The sequence below is a fragment of the Leptinotarsa decemlineata genome, unplaced genomic scaffold (genome assembly GCF_025532065.1).
Source record: "Leptinotarsa decemlineata unplaced genomic scaffold, Ldec_3_MD MMD2_tig00026330_RagTag_RagTag, whole genome shotgun sequence".
Lineage (NCBI taxonomy): Eukaryota > Metazoa > Arthropoda > Insecta > Coleoptera > Chrysomelidae > Leptinotarsa > Leptinotarsa decemlineata.
The window spans coordinates 9,542,918-9,561,683 of record NW_027412690.1 but is presented as its reverse complement, the minus strand read 5'-3'; the positions used below and the strand labels follow the sequence as shown (position 1 = coordinate 9,561,683).

The 18,766-nt window shown below is 37.1% G+C and overlaps 1 protein-coding gene across 2 annotated transcripts; it reads right to left on the bottom strand.

The window, feature by feature from the left end:
* Positions 1 to 405: 405 nt before the first annotated feature.
* Positions 406 to 18,669, bottom strand: LOC111503204 (uncharacterized). 2 transcript variants are annotated; one of them, XM_074182886.1, is made up of 10 exons: positions 18,333 to 18,669; positions 18,124 to 18,279; positions 16,864 to 18,068; positions 14,396 to 14,516; positions 9,497 to 9,695; positions 8,326 to 8,464; positions 7,953 to 8,218; positions 947 to 1,218; positions 750 to 873; positions 406 to 579 (listed from the first exon to the last, which is right to left on the bottom strand). In XM_074182886.1, exons 1-10 carry the CDS (start codon positions 18,500 to 18,502, stop codon positions 553 to 555), a joined length of 2,679 nt encoding a protein of 892 aa, XP_074038987.1. In that variant the 5' UTR covers positions 18,503 to 18,669; the 3' UTR covers positions 406 to 552. The 2 variants fall into 2 exon arrangements, with proteins under 2 accessions (XP_074038987.1, XP_074038988.1); XM_074182887.1 differs by having other exon boundaries at positions 14,396 to 14,504.
* Between the last annotated feature and the right edge of the window lie 97 nt (positions 18,670 to 18,766).

Sequence of the window (18,766 nt, the reverse complement as noted above, 5' to 3'; positions counted from 1 at the left end):
CTGACTCAGATTGCAAGCACCGTACACCACTGTCAACATTTCAAGTGATTTTTTAGCATTTAAATCAATTTTTTACACAAAAATTAATATAAATTCTATGATCGATTTTTTTCGATAGCAGAAAATCGATGAACAGGCGAAACACTTCCAACTTTAATGCCTCTCACCGACAAACTAAACATGCTAAACAGTTGAAACTGTGAACATATGTTCGAGACGAGCGTACCAACATAAAAAAGTCGCTAATCGAATGTCCGTAGCCCGCGAAATTTGAACATTTACCTTATTTTTTGAACAAACCCCGTATAATCACAATATTCTGTTACTGACCGTGATGGAAGTATCCATAGAATTGCGGCGATTGGTTGGAAAGAAAACTAATGATAATTAAATAAAATTACAATATGAATTGAAGATATTTATTACTCAACAAACTGACCCAATAATATTTATTTTGCTCGAAACAAAAATGAAGAAAATATAACAAAATGACTTTTATTTACACTATATGTAGAATACTCAACTTTACGCATGGAGATAAGTTATTGATCTTCAATAATACGGCCGCCTTGGATTGTTCTGAAAGTTCAACACAATATTCGTTTCAATCTCTTCATTCTTTTAAATATTTGTGTCAAGTAAAGGTAAATGTACAACGAAAACTGAATGAACATCTGTTAATTGCATTAGCCAAGAGAGTAGTGGTTTTTACAAACTTGTCACAAGTAGCACATGTAGCACAGACTTACCAAAGGATTGGGTCGGAATCTGTAAGCCAGCATCATTCGCTTTCTATACGATTCATATTCATCCTCGTTATCTACATGTTCTTCATTCAAACCCAAACCTTGCGTGTGTTCCCTAGGAGCTGCTCTGAAACGGTACAAGAAAATCAGAATACAAGAGTTTTTGGCTCAGCACTAATCAAACTACTAAATGCATTTACTTATTAACAGGTTCCACAATTCCGGTTCCAGCAGATCCCAATCCTTCGCCTTCTGACCACCCAAGCTTTTGCAGCATTTTGAAACCAATGTTGTCTTCTTTTATCTTGAAGTCTTTGTAATCGGAGAAGTTGGGCTGCCGACCCTCCTTGACGGCGGTAGATTTTTCCATGAACCGCTTCAGTTCCTCTGGAGGCAGAAAGTCTCCTATGTGGTGCTTACCCTCCGCTTGTTTGTTGAGTTCTGTAGCCCACAACTCGGTTGCCATCATTTCCTTGATGAAACAAGAGAAAGGAATTGAAAAGTGCACACTTTTAATTTGTAAAACAAATAAATAACAAAATAAAAAATCAGCTGGGTCGGACGAAATCCCGAACATTAAAATAAAGTTACCACTACCTCATATTATCTTTCTGATGACTTATTTGGTACATTTGTCATTCGAAACAGGACGCTTCTCACAAATATTGAAAATAGGAAAAATTATCTAAGAACAATTCGTTCAGGCCAGTCTCAACTGATTAGCAATGGACAGATGAAAATATAGTAATGGCTAGTGCATAAAAAAGCATTATTTTCACTTTTCTTCAATAAGAAACACAATAGTTTGGCATCACTCATCGGTGATAAGGGGCTATTAACTTTTTTCACATAGAAAAAGAGGTCTCTTTGATGAAACCTTCCATTCTCTATTCAACACTGATTCATTTTTCGAAACCAAACTAGCCGTTGCTGAACAATTAGTAGTTTTATATTATTTTCAACAATCTGCAAACAAACCATAAATTCACTCCAGTTCATCCCAATAAATGTTCACTTCATGGTAATAATAAAGCCTGTTCACAACTATTTTCACATTACGGAATGATTCTAGGGCAGTTATGGTAGGTAGGTAGGTAGGTCAAAAGTGAGTGGGTCTATTCGACCCTCCACCGCAACCCGCAAGGGTTTTATTCACAATCGGCCAGGTCAGATGGTGAGAGTACGGATCTGCGAACTCAAAGAACCTGATTCGGTCCCCAGCGGGGCAGGCACAAAGTATATGCTCTGCTGTTTCATCATTTTCCAGACATAGGCGACACATACTGTCTTCCGACAGTCCAAGTCTCTGAGTGAGATGATTCAAATGACAGTGACCTGTAAGAAGACCTGTTGGTCATCGTAGTTCATCCCTACTGTAGTCCAACAACTGTTTGGAATCAAGCTTCCAAGGGTGAATAAACGCCTTGGAGTGAGCCAATCCTGGAAGATTCTGCCAGAAGTCCATAAATCTTCTTACCATCCAGGTGTTCAGTGTTTGTTTGGCAAAGCCCAAAGCAATCCAATAACAGGTTCTGGTCCAATGAAGCTGCTTGCAGCACCCTCCTTTGCAAGAGAGTCAGCAGGTTCATTGCCTTCCAGGACAGTATGGCCAGGAATCCAGACCAGAGATAATCTGTTAAGTCTTCCTATCGAGGAGAATCGTTTTTGTCAGTTTGCTACCAATTTAGACGTTGCTCGGTAGGAGCCAAGAGCTTCCAACGCCGCTTGACTGTCCGCGAATATTTTTATTGACTTGTGAGTGAGATTGGATTTATCCAATCTCTCCGCACACAATTCAATAGCGTAAATTTCAGCTTGAAATACAGTCGTATAAGTTCCTAGGCTGGTAGATAACTCTGTCCTGGGTCTGCGACTGAAAACACCTGCACCAGAACCGGAAGGTGTTTTTGATCCATCTGCTCTTAATATTTCCTTCTCCCGGAGGATCCAATCCTCTGTACTCGTACAGAGTATTGGAGTACAGTCGGAGGCATAAAGTCAGAGGTTATTTCCAGAATGCTGTGACTTCCAATGTCAACCAACAGTCTGTTGTACTCTGCATTGAATGGATTTGTGCAATTGGCAATGTGCACAAGTCTGTATGCAGTCCATGTAGCCTCTCTTTCCAGAAAAATGTGGAGAGGAGGTAGATCTAGAAGGATCTCCATGGCTGCTGATGGTGTGATACTGATGGCACCACTTACAGCCAGACAAGCCTGTCTCTGTAAGCCAGAGAGCTTCGCTTAGGCCGTTTTCTGTAAAGCCTTCGGTCACCAAGCAATTGCACCATAAGTGATCATTGGTCTGACAATCATCACATAAATCCAATGGATTTGTTTAGGACCTAAACCACAAGTTTTACCACAAATCCTTCGACATGTCCATAGAGACAGTCTGGCTTTGTGTAAAACTTTTCCAAGTGAGCGTTCCAGGCAAGCCTTTTATCAAGGACAATGCCAAGGTATTTCACCTCCGTTCCAAATGGAATGACCACAAGTGGCGTCAGATCCTCCAATTTTCTTCTCTTGTTGAAGGGGATTAACACAGTTTTGCTACATTACGGAATGATTCTAGGGCAGTTATGGTACTACTACTTCAGACTAATTTTGATTTCTGTTTGTGTATTGGTACATGGGATGTTTCTTTCCAGCTTGGGGCTTTGTTCACAAGATGGAGCTGTTACAGTTAAGCCGTATTGAGTCTCAGGCACTTTGCTGTTTGGGTTGGATCTTTCTAAAACTAATGAGAGGGAATACCTCGACACCGGTTTGTAGATGATCTACCCGATTGACTTCAGCATGGTCCTGCAGCTGGATGAATGAGAAACTTTTGCAAGACTAACCTCTGTAAGGTATCTTGATTTTTTTAAAGGACAGAACACAAGCACTACAGAAAAATCCTTAAGGCGCTCTAAGAGCGGTGCCTGTGCCAAAGTAACGATTCACGTTAGATTTGAATCGCCGGAGATTAAATTCATTTGGAAAAACGTTCTCAGGAAGTTTATTCCACATACACGCAGTTCTCCAAATGAAAAAGTTCTTAAGCAGTGAAGTTTGATGTGTACTGAGTTGAACCTCAAAACGATGAGCAGCCACAGTTTGTCGCGTATATGTACTGCTCTTGGTGGAATCAATTGTGCCAAATCACTTGAACGTCTCCCATGAAAGTATCTATGAAAGAGAGACAAATCCCCAACCTTTCTTCGATGTTCCAGACCATCAAGGTTGCAAGTGATGCTTCAGTCTCCAATCAAGCGGATGTCTCTTTTCTAGGTGGAATCCAGCAGCTTCGTGGTATGCTTGGTGGGCGGAGCGCCACACATGAGAACAATACTCCAGAGACAGTCTAATCTGAGCTTTATGAAGCATCAAAAGTTGCTGAGGTGTGTACAGTTTCCTGGATCGAAACAGTGTTCTAAGCTTCTGAGAAGCAGCCTTTGCAATTCCAGCGACATGATTGTGCCAAGTTAGTTGGTGTCAATTTTAAACCCCCAACAAACTTATCGAAGCGGAATTGTCTGTCCTGACATTATTATATCCGTCTATTGAATATAATTCTACCAAATTCTAGAACAAACATATTACTCAAGTCACCAGTTGTTGCAATGAGCAAACTTTACAATCAACTCTGTGAAACTCTCGACATTTGTTATGAACCTATTGGTCAAGTTAAGAACCATGTTAAGAAACTTTTACACTCTAGTCAAAATACGTAAGCCCAAATTGAAAGTTACTCTACCATGTGAGCTTATTACTACTACTGCATTACTGCTGAATTATGTTTTTTTTGTAATACACTTGAACTATTTTTTACTCATTGGCTCTACATCTGACTTATGATTTTTTTTTCAATTACTCTCCTAGCTTGCTACACATAAGTTTTGCTTAACTTTCCTAAATGTTTCCTTTATTTTGTTTTTTGTTTCCTCGCTTCAGGTGTTTCTAGTTGATAAATTAGTATTCTATTCATGTATATGTGTATGTATGTGTATATGTGTACCTCTTAGATGATGCATCTTTTAGGATTGCGATAGGTCTTCGGTTAGGTTCTTCAATTTGTGTTAGTCATAAATGCAGATGTGGATCCACTGTAGAAGAAAATGGTTACCATGGCCTAAGTTGTAAATTCAGTTCTGGCAGATTTTCAAGACATCATTCCATTAATGATCTTATAAAAAGAGCTCTAGCCACTGCAGAGGTTCCTTCAGTTCTTGAACCCCTTGGTGTTAGTCGAGATGATGGTAAGCGTCCAGATGGGATGAGTCTAATTCCTTGGAAATTTGGAACAGAAACATTTAGAGGCAAGTTGAATGTTGCCATCGAATTTCCTCTAGATGGATTAGACATGAACAATTATGCAGCAGAAAATGTGACTCCTTGTCGTTATAATCTATATGCACTTTCGAATCACACTGGATCTACCTACAGCGGACATTATACAGCATTCTGCAGACATCCTTATACTGGCACGTGGCACGAATACAATGATTCACACGTGTCACCAATTTTATCAAAATCGCTTGTGAGTGGAGTTGCATACATCCTCTTTTATGAAAAGGAGGAAACAAGTTCGCACCTTTGAGCGTTTTGAAATGTTATTTTTGTACTGTTGTTTTTAATGTTATAATGAATTAGTTATGTAAGATTTATGTTATATTATATTTTTTTGTAATTTTTGTATATGTGTGTATACCGGGTGTCCCACATTTTATGTGACAGGCAATATCTGGTTTGTTGAAGGAGATACACAAAAATGTTTCATACAAAAGTTTTAGGAGTTCATGAGAGCTATATTTTGATATAATTTTTAAATATACAGGGTGTTTGGTGTAGGTGCTACAGACCAAAATTCCATTTTTTAAAATAGAACGCCCTGTATATCATTACACATTCAGATGCTACGTTAAATTCTGATATCATTTCATGTTTGGTTTTTGAAATTCGGTTACGACGTTGTTGAGTTATTGCACTTTTCCTTAAATATAAAGTTTCAAAAAAACTTATTTACTCGTACAAGAATCCAGTCTATATCTTTTATTAAATTGAACTAGACTACTACTGAATACAAACCATTATTCTCACCTCTACGATACGATATCAATATCAGTTGAATATAATATTGAAATTCTTGAGAATGAGACTAACTTGAGGGTGAATTGCTTTATATTGCACAATTTCATCGTAGCTTATGCTTGTTGATGCCATAGTAACAAATGTTGTTGAATTGTATCTACTTGTCAGTTCGATTCAGTGATTCTTTGCAAAACAGTAACTGTGTTCTTTGTGCGAAAACTCCAGTATGCATTTCGCGTTTAGTCCAAGTGATTGCATTGATATGTTATTAATTTTTGGGGAATGTCAGAAAAACTGCCGTCAAGCACAACGTCTATACCAAGAACGTTTTCCAGACAGACCCATTCCGTCACGAATGATTTTTTCGAGAGTTGTAGAAAAATTGCGAACTGGGTCATTTCCTTCTACTATAAAGCATCGTCATCATACGAGATCTGTTGGAACTGAAGATTTAGAGATCAATGTGTTGGCTTATATTATTATTCATCCACATGTTTCTATCCGTACTCTTGCAGAAGAAGTCGGTGTGAGTAAATCTAATGTACAGAGAATTCTGAAAGAAAATAAATACCACCCATTCAAAATTCAGTTGGTACAAGGTTTGAAACCCACGGACTTTGAACGACGACTTGAATTCATTGCTTGTATTCAGGTAATATTACATGAAAGTCCTAACATATTCAGTCAAATTTTGTGGAGCGATGAATCGCGATTCCACAATAATGGAGTTGTGAATCGACATAACAGTCACTATTGGTCTCAAGAAAATCCCCACTGGGTCCGCGAAAGTAATTTTCAAACTACGTTGGGTATTAATGTATGGTGTGGATTGTTCAATGGCCGCATCATAGGACCTTACTTTTTCAATGAAAATCTCAATGGATTGCGATATTTACATGTTCTAGAAAATGATTTGATCCAGTTGATGGAAGATATTTCCATAGCAGAACGACAAGGAATTTGGTGGCAACAAGATGGTGCTCCTCCTCACAATTCACAGGTTGTTACTGAATATCTGGATAGAACGTACCCAAATAGAAGGATTGGTAATAAGGGTCCAATTCGGTGGCCGGCTCGTTCCCCAGATTTATCACCGCTTGATTTTTTCCTATGGGGTTATTTAAAAGATATTGTTTTCACTACTCCCCCTTTGAATGTGGATGATCTGAAAATGAAAATTCGACTAGCGTGCAGTGATATTACGCCTGATATTATAAGAGCGACTTGTACGAGAGAAGTGATTTGACGTTTCGAAGCCTGTATAATATCTAATGGGCATCACTTTGAACAATTTTTATGACTTATTTCTAGGTACCTACCATTCTCATAAAATGATTTATCAAGTTATATTATTTACATTGTTATTAATTAAAGATTTGTTTTCGAATACACCACTTTCAATTTCGCAATTGTTTCATATTCAAAATGATTCCTGACTGAATTCCACAACTCAAAATTGAAACCATTACTTCGAACACCCAAAATTTTGACTAATTTTCATGTGATCTGATGCAGAGAGAATAATTGTACGAGATATTTTTAAAAATAATAGTCGTTCTCAAGACTTTACATTTTAAGCAATAACTCAACAACGCCGTAACCGAATTTCAAAAACCAAACATGAAATGATATCAGAATTTAACGTAGCATCTGAATATGTAATGATATACAGGGCGTTCTATTTTAAAAAATGGAATTTTGGTCTGTAGCACCTACACCAAACACCCTGTATATTTAAAAATTATATCAAAATATAGCTCTCATGAACTCCTGAAACTTTTGTATGAAACATTTTTGTGTATCTCCTTCAACAAACCAGATATTGCCTGTCACATAAAATGTGGGACACCCGGTATATAGGCAGATATAAAACTGTAACATGCTTGCTAATGATATTAATATGTTTTGTTATTGGGATTTACTCCTGTTTAGACATTAAATTTTTTTTTTATAATTCCATATCTAGCGTGGTATTAGGCATAGAAGTAGTTGTTTTCCAGCTAGGAGAGATGAATCTTTCTGGACTCCATTTCAAAATATTTATTTTCTTTCACATATAATCTCTCCTCGTTGCAGCCATTTTGAATTCTGTTGAAATTAACTTAATATTCAGCAGCACACCATTTCTTATTACCTTTTCTCGGATTTTATGTTCCCAGGTGCCACCGTCAGTTTCTTCATCCGAATCATAATCATACTTATTCTTGCCAGCTAACTTTAGCTTTTCAGCCTCTGCTCGTTTCTTCACCATATCCTGATACAGCAAACTAATTTTGTAGTGATCTTCGGCTTTTTTCCAGTCCTCCTCTGAGAGATTCGTAGTTCCATAGGTATTAACTGCATACTGAAGTAAGCCAGGGTCATTACGGGTCAGTTTAGATAACATCACAGGAGTTTGACCTGAAAAGTAAAAAAGGAACTTCCGCATAGTACATTTCAACAATGTCAATACATTTCAAAAAGTAAACAAACTTCACATAATTAACAGAAGAACAATTATCTCTTACTTGTTTGTGAACCGATTGGTAGGACCGATGGATCTACAATTGGTGGCATATTCAGTAGTACTGTAGGAGGTGGTGCAACGTTGCTTTCTTGATCACCCCATCTGCTTTTTCTTTTTCTTTTGGTATTAGTGCCTTCATCCTAAAACAGAGCACCGACGAGGTCATCATCTAGTAATATTTGTACAAATGAAATTTAGAACTAAGGTAAAACTCAACTCTTTGAAACAAACAGATAAGTTTTACCTCGTTAATAAATTTGACAGACTTGTGATTATACATGCATATGGAACGAGATATGCAAGTTTATTGAACCTGCTCAGACATAAATTAACAATTATTAAGAGAAATTCACCTAAACTTACATTTATATAGTCATCTTCACTCATCTCTGAAGGTGTTAAGCCTTCTGCTATTAAAAAGTTTCTTCAACACTGTTTTTATAACATTGAGGAATAAATTGACATGGCAGGGTCTTTAACTTGTGAAACAACCCATTGAATCCTTAGTTTATTTCATACTTTTGAATGATCTACACTCTTTATTTTTATATAAATTTTTTCAATAGACGATTTTATCTTTGTAACTCCAAACAAGGACTTCTGTATTCGTCATTCGCCATGAATGCACTATAGTATACAAAATGGTCAAAAAACACTCTACTCTATTCTAACTAAGAGTTGGAATAGTTATTTTGTTGAATTACAACCTATCAATTCAGAGTAAAAACAACCCAAAAAATTTTAAATTGAAAGATTTTTAGAAGAAATTAATTTTTGGGAAAGTTTCTGGCCTTCTACTTCTTTCATAATTTTATTGTGTAGAGATCCTGTGAATGATAACTGATTCGATTCCATTACGAATGTTTGGAATACAAATGGAATAAAGAAAAGTGTTTCTCGTATAATTCAGCGTTCATATAAAAGTATTTGTTTCGAAAGCAATTTTCTTTCGTGTAGATAATTCAATGTTTATATGAAAGTAGCTGTTTCAGGGGGGCTTTTTCTTCCAGTTTGTGCATGATCTACAACATCTTTGTAGAGTTTATTTTTTGAAATTGATTGCTTTCTTCCTTTATATGGAAGATACCCACATTTTTTGTGTGTAGAGAAGTAGAAGGCCAAAAATTTCTTTCCCAACCCAGAAAAGGGAACGCAAGAAATTTAATTTTCACCTCATTTTCCTTTTTGATATTCGAATCTCCACTAGCGATCGCATTTTCACAATCTTCTAAAGCCATTTCTGGTTCGTACACTTCTTCGAGTTTAGGTTTTCTCTCTTCCGCCATATTTCTCATCTCATTTTCTCGTTTGAATTGTTCGATCAATTGCCGGTACTGCTTATAAGCCGCAGAGTCTTTATGAAAGAGGTACCTACGGACATCCAAAAAGGTGCTCCAGTATTAAATCAATAGTAATCTGGTGCTTCATGAAAATATCAAGATTAAGTCCTTTTTTTTTCAGAAAATTGAAACTGGCGTGCTTTTGCGATGATCAAAATATGTATGTATTCGAAAATTACTCATAAATTTTGTTCTGCTATATATTGCAATCGAACTTCAGAAAAGTGAAGCAAATTAGGAGCAGTAAATCAGGATTGAAGAGAATATCTGCCTGAGATATTTCGGCCGAGTGTTTTTACTACCACCCGCCTCCATACAAATTACAACCCTCAAAGTCAAAACTTGTGCTAGCTAAGGTTGAAGGATCAACTAGGTCTTACTTTTTAACATGTGACTCCTAATACAAATCAAACAATACACAGTGGACATCCATTGTCCTCCAGTACGGCTCGATTTTGCATTCACAATAGCTATTCAATGAATAAAATTAACCACTCAGGATAAAAAACAACCTACCATTTGGCAAACACAATTCTGACTGCGTGTAAGCCATTTTCCGGGTTTTTTGGCCGTGGTCTGCATGTTTTATGCCTGACGTTTCGTTTACCACTGCGGTAGATATCGAATGTGACGTGGTATCGGTCGCAGAGCCCGCATTGGCGCTGGAGTTGTAGGACAGGTAGCCATATTTCATTGGTGTTCATTGCTTTTTTTTTATTGAACTTATCCCTGTGTTTGAATTTCTATTGCCTCTCTACTCACTCTTGGATAGTAATTTTGAGTTTTATCAAGTGTTACTGTACCTTCGATTGAGATAATGTGAGTGCCTTCGTTGTTGAGATCATGTTCGACTACAGCTGATTTATCGGTTTGTCCGAGTTGACAGTTTCTCTTGTTTTCAGAGAGACCAGTACCTATACTTCTTTTCGTGGTTCCAATGTAGACCGACCCGCAGCTACGATACCGGAATACCCCGGATGTTGCTAAAGGTTCTGTGGGGTCCTTAGCTGACCTTACACTTTCTCTGATGATTTAAAGGCATTTTTCAGGTGATACGGTTCCTCAGGAAAACTCTCAGCTTCACAGATCCGTCGTTTTAATTCCCCTATCTTTTGTTGTGGCTTCACATATGTTCACAAGAACGTCCAAGAAGATAGAGTCCTATGGGTTTTGAGGAGGAGCTAAAAGTAAACCCTCTCAAAACTACACTAGTAGTTTTTACAAAAAAGAGTACCTAGAGGGCTGAAGCCACCAATACTGCACGGGGTAGAAATTCCAATTGCACAAGAGGCAAAATACTTGGGAGTCTTTTTTGACCACAAGTTGACATGGAATCAACACCTACAAAAAATAATCCAAAAAAGCACGATAGCCTTCAACTTGTGTAGAAGGATGTGCGGAAAAAATTGGGGTTTACAATCAAAAATGACCATATGGCTATATACCAGGGTTATCTTACCTATGATAGCATATAGCTCGGTGGTATGGTGGCCAAAGACTCAGCAGGCTGGGGTGATTCGAAGGCTAAGTGGAATTCAAAGGCTAAGTGGCATTCAAAGGCAAGCTTGCCTGGCTGCCACGGGCGCTATGAGAACCACCCCAACAACCGCATTAGAAGTCTTGTTGAACCTAACGCCACTACATCTATATATTCAAGGGGAAGCCAGGTTAGTCATCAGTAGACTGACCAGAGGGCAAATGCCTATAAGCATGCTGCTTATAGGCATGGTACAACGAGCTACAACGAGAGGTACAACGAGCTAAACAAAGAGTTGGAAAACGACCCCATAATGGGAATGCCATCGGATGAGATGCTTCCCCAGTATAGCTTCGGAAAAAACTTCAAAACAATTATAACAGGCAGAGAGGCTTGGAAGGGAGGACCTCCAAAAAATGCAGAGGTTGCCTGTTACACAGACGGCTCAAAAACTGAAGAAGGTGTAGGAGCAGGAATGTATATAATTAAAGACAAAAGTCTCACTAAGGTGAGACGTCACTGCGCAGAAGAGTTACTAAGGCAATAGTTTAAGGCTAATACAATTGCAATATACTCTGATAGCCAAGCAGCTATAAAAGCAATTAGCTCCATGCTGGTCAATTCCAAACTGGTCTGGAACTGCCTAGAAAAGCTACAAGAACTAGGTAGTCAAAACAGAGTGTCATTAGCCTGGGTACCAGACCACACAGGATACAAGGGCAACGAAGAGGCTGATTCACTAGCACGAGAAGGAGCACGATGCTCCCCCATTGGCCCAGAACCCTTTTGTGGTACAGCAAAAGCGCTGCGAAAAACTTGTAACAGCAACTGGGAGGAAAAACAATCTCAAAAATGGTGGAATAAGGCGCCGGGTATGAGACAGGCCAAAGAGTGCATTAAAGAGCCATCGCCAAAATTCACGGAGTACCTACTAAGTCTGAATAGGCGATCAACTAGAGTTCTGGTCTGGGACACTGTAGACTCAAAAAACACATGAACAACATCGGACTGGCAGACACAGCCCTATGCAGGCTTTGCCAAGAGGATGAGGAAACCTCCATACACATACTATGCTATTGCGAAGGTCTGTCAAGGATAAGGTTTGCAACATTGGGAGAGGAAAAACCACAACCCCCTCAATATATGGGGAACTTGAGGTCTGGCTTATGGAGTCTAGTTACAAGGACGGGCCTAGACAAAGAACTCTAGCATACATGAGGGCACACACAATAGACCTGCACAGAAGCCCCATATTAATCTAATCTAATGGGTTTTTACGGGTTGGCTATCCTTGTTCATCTTTCACTGCCTGAACCACTGTGCATGCTGTTTTTGGCTTGAGATGTGGGAATTGAGCAAACCGTCCATCGTATGCCTGCTTCCACGTAGCCCCGCTGGATACGGGAATGACAGAATCACTTGTGGTTCTGTTATTCCCTAACTGTCAGGGTAATGCGGGTCTCTGCCGTGACTGACCTTCTTTCTCTAGCTACTCGTGGGATTTTCATGGACAGAGTAGACTTACAAATTCTTTCTGACACTGAGTCTACAGAGGAGGTGGATGTCGAGCTTATGACTCCAACTGACCTCCTTGTAAATTTAGATCAGGAGTGAGAGCTTCTTAACTCTCCAATTCCTGATCCAATAACTGAACCTAAAAAAAAATTTGGTGGTGCAGCCAGGAAACGACCGAGTCGTTTCCTCGAGAGCGGGGTACCTTATGAAACCGCCTTGCACCAAATTATTGAGCGCAGAATCTGTCTCAGGTGGAGGAACAAACCTCCAATGAGCAGGTTAGCAAACGTTTGCGCTCAAGTGATGATTCACCAAAATCATAGGCGAAAAAGCCCCGTACGGTTGAATCTAAGGCATCGTCAGATGTAGCTGACGTGCAAAAACCCTAAAACCCTCATATGGGAAGGTTGTCGCGGGTATCAAGGTATGAATCTTGCACCTTGACTATTCAACTACCTCATTAACGATGATACAGCAGAGCATACACTTTGTGCCTGCCCCGCTGGGGACCGAATCAGGTTCTGTCAGGTTCCATATGACCTGAAAGACCCCTCACTATACAAACTAATCAGCTTCGTTAAGAAGCTGGGTTTATTTGGTCGAGTGTGAATAGGTGTGAGCCGCAATAAACCCTTATGGGTTGCGGTGGAGGGTCGAATAGACCCACTCACTCTGAGCCTAACCTAACCTAACCTATGGGTTTCTCTTTCTATTGTGAATTGGTTTTTTGGATAGAGAGAGTTTAGATATAATAGCAAATCGTTTAGTGTCCCTTCACAATCTTGCTGTGCAGCCAAAAATATGGTTTCATGGCCGCTTTCGATGAGAAATTTTGTAATTTAGAATAAAGGCTTGATTATGATATTATATTGTTTGAAGGCAATAGAAGATTTGAAAGAAAAAATAGTTTTTTTAATATTTTCAATACTTATTGAATCATAGATAATAAACTTGGCTGCATTAATGTCAAATATAATTGCTTGTATTTTATTTCACTGTGATTTCATTTCAGGGTTTTTCTGCTTAATAAAATTGTTTTTTTCAGCTATTCAGTTTTGATTTTCAATTGTATTAGTTCATTGAGGGAATTCAAATCATTTTATATAAATTGTCAAACCATCTTCAAACAAATCAACTATACTTGTTGATTTACAAATTTGACTAACAAAACTCATCTTGTATGTATTACTAATGATAAAATACTAAGTCTTATTAATCCCAAGAAACAAGAATGTTCATAACAGGGATAAAAATAAGGTGAAGTTAATATCATCGACTTGGATTGGATACATCTAATTTTATTATTATTAAAGTGTATTTCTCAAGGAGTTGTTCATTTCTTTTTTAATGCAATCCTCATAGTTACCCATAATTGATCAGCAGTGTTGATCTGAACCCCATCACTTTGATAGTAATTGGAATTTGTGTGAGGGTGTCAAAACGCTAACAAAATTTTATATTTTGAGGCTCTGAGAAAAGCAATTTCTCCTCAATTTTAACCCTCCTTCTATCTCTCACAATTTCTGAAGTCCACTATTTTGATTTCGCCAGAAAATTTCGAACGAGCCAATCATTTATCTACATTGAATATGCTGTAATTGTAGACTATGACTAAGATAAAAAAATTACGGTTTCTAAACAAAAGCACGTCTTTGATAAGTCGCAAACCAAAATAATAATAATAAATGGACTTAATCTGTTATATTTCTAAGTTATTCGCAGTGTGCTGCCTCGCATACCACAGATTTGGATCTTGGTTTTTTCGCTGCCGTACGATGTCCTCGATACTTTCTCCGCATTCAGCCACCATGCGTCCCAGAGAAGCCATTGCTTCGTACTCTGGTGTACCTGGGGGGAAAACTTCACAACACGTCACTAAAACGACCTGTTACTACTGGCAAGGATGACTACATTAATAACAATGGAAAATCAAGTCAAAATTACTCTAGATTTACACATTTTAATCGAGAGCTTCAATCACTGTTTTGTGAGGAATGCCTGAACTTTCAGAACAATAATGAGAAAGTATTAACCGTCTGTCAATAATCGTGTCAAACACATGGTAATTTTGATCATCAATTAGATTTTTTCAAAAACGTATTAGCTACATTGGTAAATCATCCTTGCCTTTATTTGCCCTTTTCGAAAGGACAAATCGAAATTTAATATTCATGTACTGCTTCGAAAACCTATAAATATTCCTGAAATGTATACCTAGTTATGTTCAACATAGACCGAAATAATTTTTTGCATGATAGCAATATTGCCTATTATCAATTTGAATTCCTGGGTTTTTACCTTTCATGACAAATAATACTTTCTTGAAATGCAAATTTCTAAATGTGTTGACAATTCAAGTTTCTGACATTTGCAGGAGTACATTGAGGGTAAAATTACTTTTTTTTTTTTCTTTCAACACTTCAATATCACTTTCTTATTCAGATAATATCCTCCTCTTGATCATTTCACGGTTTTATTATAATTCTATATTAATATGGTCCTGGAACCCTTTATTCTGAATCCCATATTTTCTATGTCAATAAATCATAACACAATGAATTCTACATCACATAAAAAAATGTGAGAATATGTTGAAACGTCCCATTTAATGTCCGGCTAATGGTAAACTCATTCTAAAGTCAGTTTCAGATTGCATATCAATAGTTAGGACAAATTCATAATTATATTTAGGGGTATCCCAGGGCTCAGTATTTCCAGAGGTTCCAATTAATAATAATAATAATAATACTTCATTTCCGTGAAGACAATATAAAGTTTTATAGGAAACTGTCTACACAATAAAATACAAACACTAAACGTTAAGTATAAAAATTGAATGAGGTGTTATTAAAAGAACAGACCTAATAATTATTAAAAAATTCTGCTGGTGTATAATAACAAATAAATATGCTTTTAGTGTATTATTAAAATTATACAGTTGCTTTGAAGCCTTCAGTAAGATTATTGTGAATTTTTGGATCAATGTATCCTGGCCCAGGATAAGTCACTTTTAATTTAGCAATTGGCACATGGAACTGGTTTTTGATTCTTGTGTGTACACATTTCATATATATATTATGGCTATTATAAATACAAATAACCTATGTTTTATCTGTGTTGGAAAATACATCGTGCCCATAAAAAGAAACTGGATACTTGATTAGATGCTCTTGAATATTTACTTTCTAAAATTGTAGTACCAGGTGCAAAGACAATTAATGAAAAATCATCAGCATAGGCTGTGTAACTACTGTCTTCAATTATAGACTCAATGCTGTTCACATACACAATAAACAAAATAGGACCTAATATGGAGCACTGTGGTATACCCAATGTTATCTTTCCTCATTTGCAATGACACAAATTGATCCAACTTCTGGAGAAATTAATTTATCCAGCTGAGTGAAACAAATAACACAGGAATTCAAACTAATGAGAAGTTAGCATATTTCTGTCAACAAATTTCAGGCTATACAATTTCTAAAAATGTTTTCTTCTTTATTTCAGTCTGCAGAATATATTGATTGAAATCACTTATCTAAAAAAGTTTTCCATAAATTTTTCAACTGTTTATTCAAGATTTTGAGAAAGAAATGTGTAATGTAGATATTTATTTCAAATTGAGAAATTGGTTCTTTACTTTTCTAGAAGCAAAATGAATTACTCTAAATGAAAAATTATGGGACAAATTAAATAAGCAATTTAATCACTGTTTTGTTAGTTTAATTTGAAGTTCCGGTAGAGATATCTATGTTGAAACATATACCGCATCTCTCTAGGCAAGCATCTTTATTCATCACAAAAAATATAACTCAGGAAAACGGCAATAAATATTTGACAAATGTGCTCCCAATATTTGCTTCAACTGAGATTTTTGAGTAATTTATATCGACATATGGTAAACATTAAAATAAAATGACTTACTTCCACAATATTTGGATAAAACAAAAATATTCCTATTTCAAATAAAAATAAATTAAGAGAGAGCCTTTGCATCGAAACAAAATAATTCAATTCAAAGTTCTTTGCAGGCTAGATCAATAATGACATTGAATTATGGTGTTTATTTTCTTGGTTCAATGTTAACATAACTTCAGGCTTCATAAAAACAAACAAGAGGGTAGAAGGATCTGTAACAATAACTGCAAATACTTCGCTCTTTCTTTCAACTGAATAATGAACAATATACGATTGAAAATGTTATTACCTATATTTATATCTTTGAAGTTTGAGCCATGTCCCATTCCAGTCATATTGTGTACATTAGGAGGGGGAGGAACGCTCATCATTGGCATTTGGTTTGCTATAGGGGGTGGCTGGTTCACAAACGACATCTGGTTCTGCAATCCTCCTACGGCATGCATCTGCAGCAAGGGGGGTGGGCAGGTCATATTAATGTTCATACCCATACCGGGCGGAGGAAGAATTGGTTGAGCCATAAGGGAAGGTATATTATTAGGTATTGTTGGAGCAGTGGAAACCTGCCCTACAACTACAGGCAAAGTAACAGTTACCGTTGAAAACGTGGGTTGCTGGCTAGGAGGCGGCATATTATGAATCATAATATTCTGGGTAACAGTTTGTTGCTGTGGCAATATCGACATGGTATTGTCTTGTATTTGGGGGGGAGGTACTGACTTGTTAGGAGGGGGAATACTTTTCATAAAATTTCCGTCGCACACGATGTTACCCTCATTTGGTGTTGGTATAGTCATCAAGTCCAAAGGTTTTGGGTTGGGTATTTTGTTCAACTGAAGTGAACTGGGGGTCGGTATGTTTTGTACTTGAATTGGAGCAGGTTGAGGGATGTTCAATGCGTTTAAAGGTTCCGGTTGTGGTATGTTTTGTACTTGGATTGGATTGGGTGCAGGGATCGTAGCTAGCTCAACTGTTGGCAAGCAGGGAGGAGGTACAGGCGTGATATTGGAGGTATCTATTGGCTGAGGTAAATTAACGGTGGTCAAGATTGTTGGCAATGATGTTGATACTATAATATTTGGAGATGGACCGGTTTGGGTAAAAACTAAAGTATCATGACTAATATCTCCTTGAACTATTTGAGGAGATGGGACATTGAGCAGTACAGGAGAAGCACTTATTACAGCTTCAGTTACTGAAACTTGCTCAGGAATATTTTGGTAAGTTACGATGGGTTGGGGAAGTACATTTTTCAATAAAGGTTGACCTGTAACATCTTGAGTACTGAGAGAAACAGGTGGAATTTGATAATTGCCTTGGGATGATATTTGTTGGTGCACTAATGAAGAACTACTGAAAGAAGTATTGATTGTTATCTTAGGCTCCAAATTGGAAACTTTTTCATTTGAAAAGCGGGAAATTCGTTTCTGAATGCGGTCTTTAGGCGAAGGTGATCTGTGAGAAGTCCTTTTGTGATTTTTACTTCGATCATCACTATAAAGAAAAAAAAATTGTTTGATCAAATCTAAAGTGAAGTATTAAATCAGACCTATAACTTTTATCAAAACGATCTTTCAGTTTGTTGAAAGATTTGGGTTTCAAATCCAACTTCTTCGATTCCTTAATTTGTTTGAATTGGTTCAAGAATGATCCATCATTGGAAAAAACATTTTTGCCATCCTTCTGATTTGATGACGTACTAACACTGTAATATTTCAATTCGTAAGGTACTGAATATAGTGAAGAAACAAGAATTACCTCTTGGGACTTTGTTTTACCTCAGCTTTACTTGCTTTCTCTTTAGCTTCAAGTTTAGCTTGTATCTCTTTTTTCTTTTGTTCTATTATTCTTTCTTGCTGAGACATTTGTGCAAATCGATCATTTCGAGTTATTTTATTTTGAAAAGTATCTACAGCTTTTTTAGACATTTTAAAAATGTCCAAAATATCACCACTAAAATCTGCAAAAGATCTCTTTCAAGTTCTTATTGTTAGTTTGGCAGTCCCCTTTAGCTAGATATTAATAAATAATCTTTCAAATAATAATCTTTCCATATAATTAATGAAAGCTGATTGGGAAAAAAATGGCAGTTCAGGTGTCAAGTGTCAGTGTTGCCACTTGACATTTTATTTTTGTTCTTGAATTTAGATCATTTCATGTGACCACTTCCTTATGGTCAACGGCATGGACTA

Excerpts from the sequence above, each read along its gene's own strand:
- LOC111503204 (XM_074182886.1), bottom strand. The coding sequence starts at position 18,502 with ATGTCTAAAAAAGCTGTAGATACTTTTCAAAATAAAATAACTCGAAAT. Across the intron at positions 14,517-16,863 it reads CTTCAAAGATATAAATATAG|TTTTCCCCCCAGGTACACCA; the intron begins GTAATAACATTT and ends CGTGTTGTGAAG. Across the intron at positions 8,465-9,496 it reads ATATCAAAAAGGAAAATGAG|GATGAAGGCACTAATACCAA; the intron begins GTGAAAATTAAA and ends GCTCTGTTTTAG.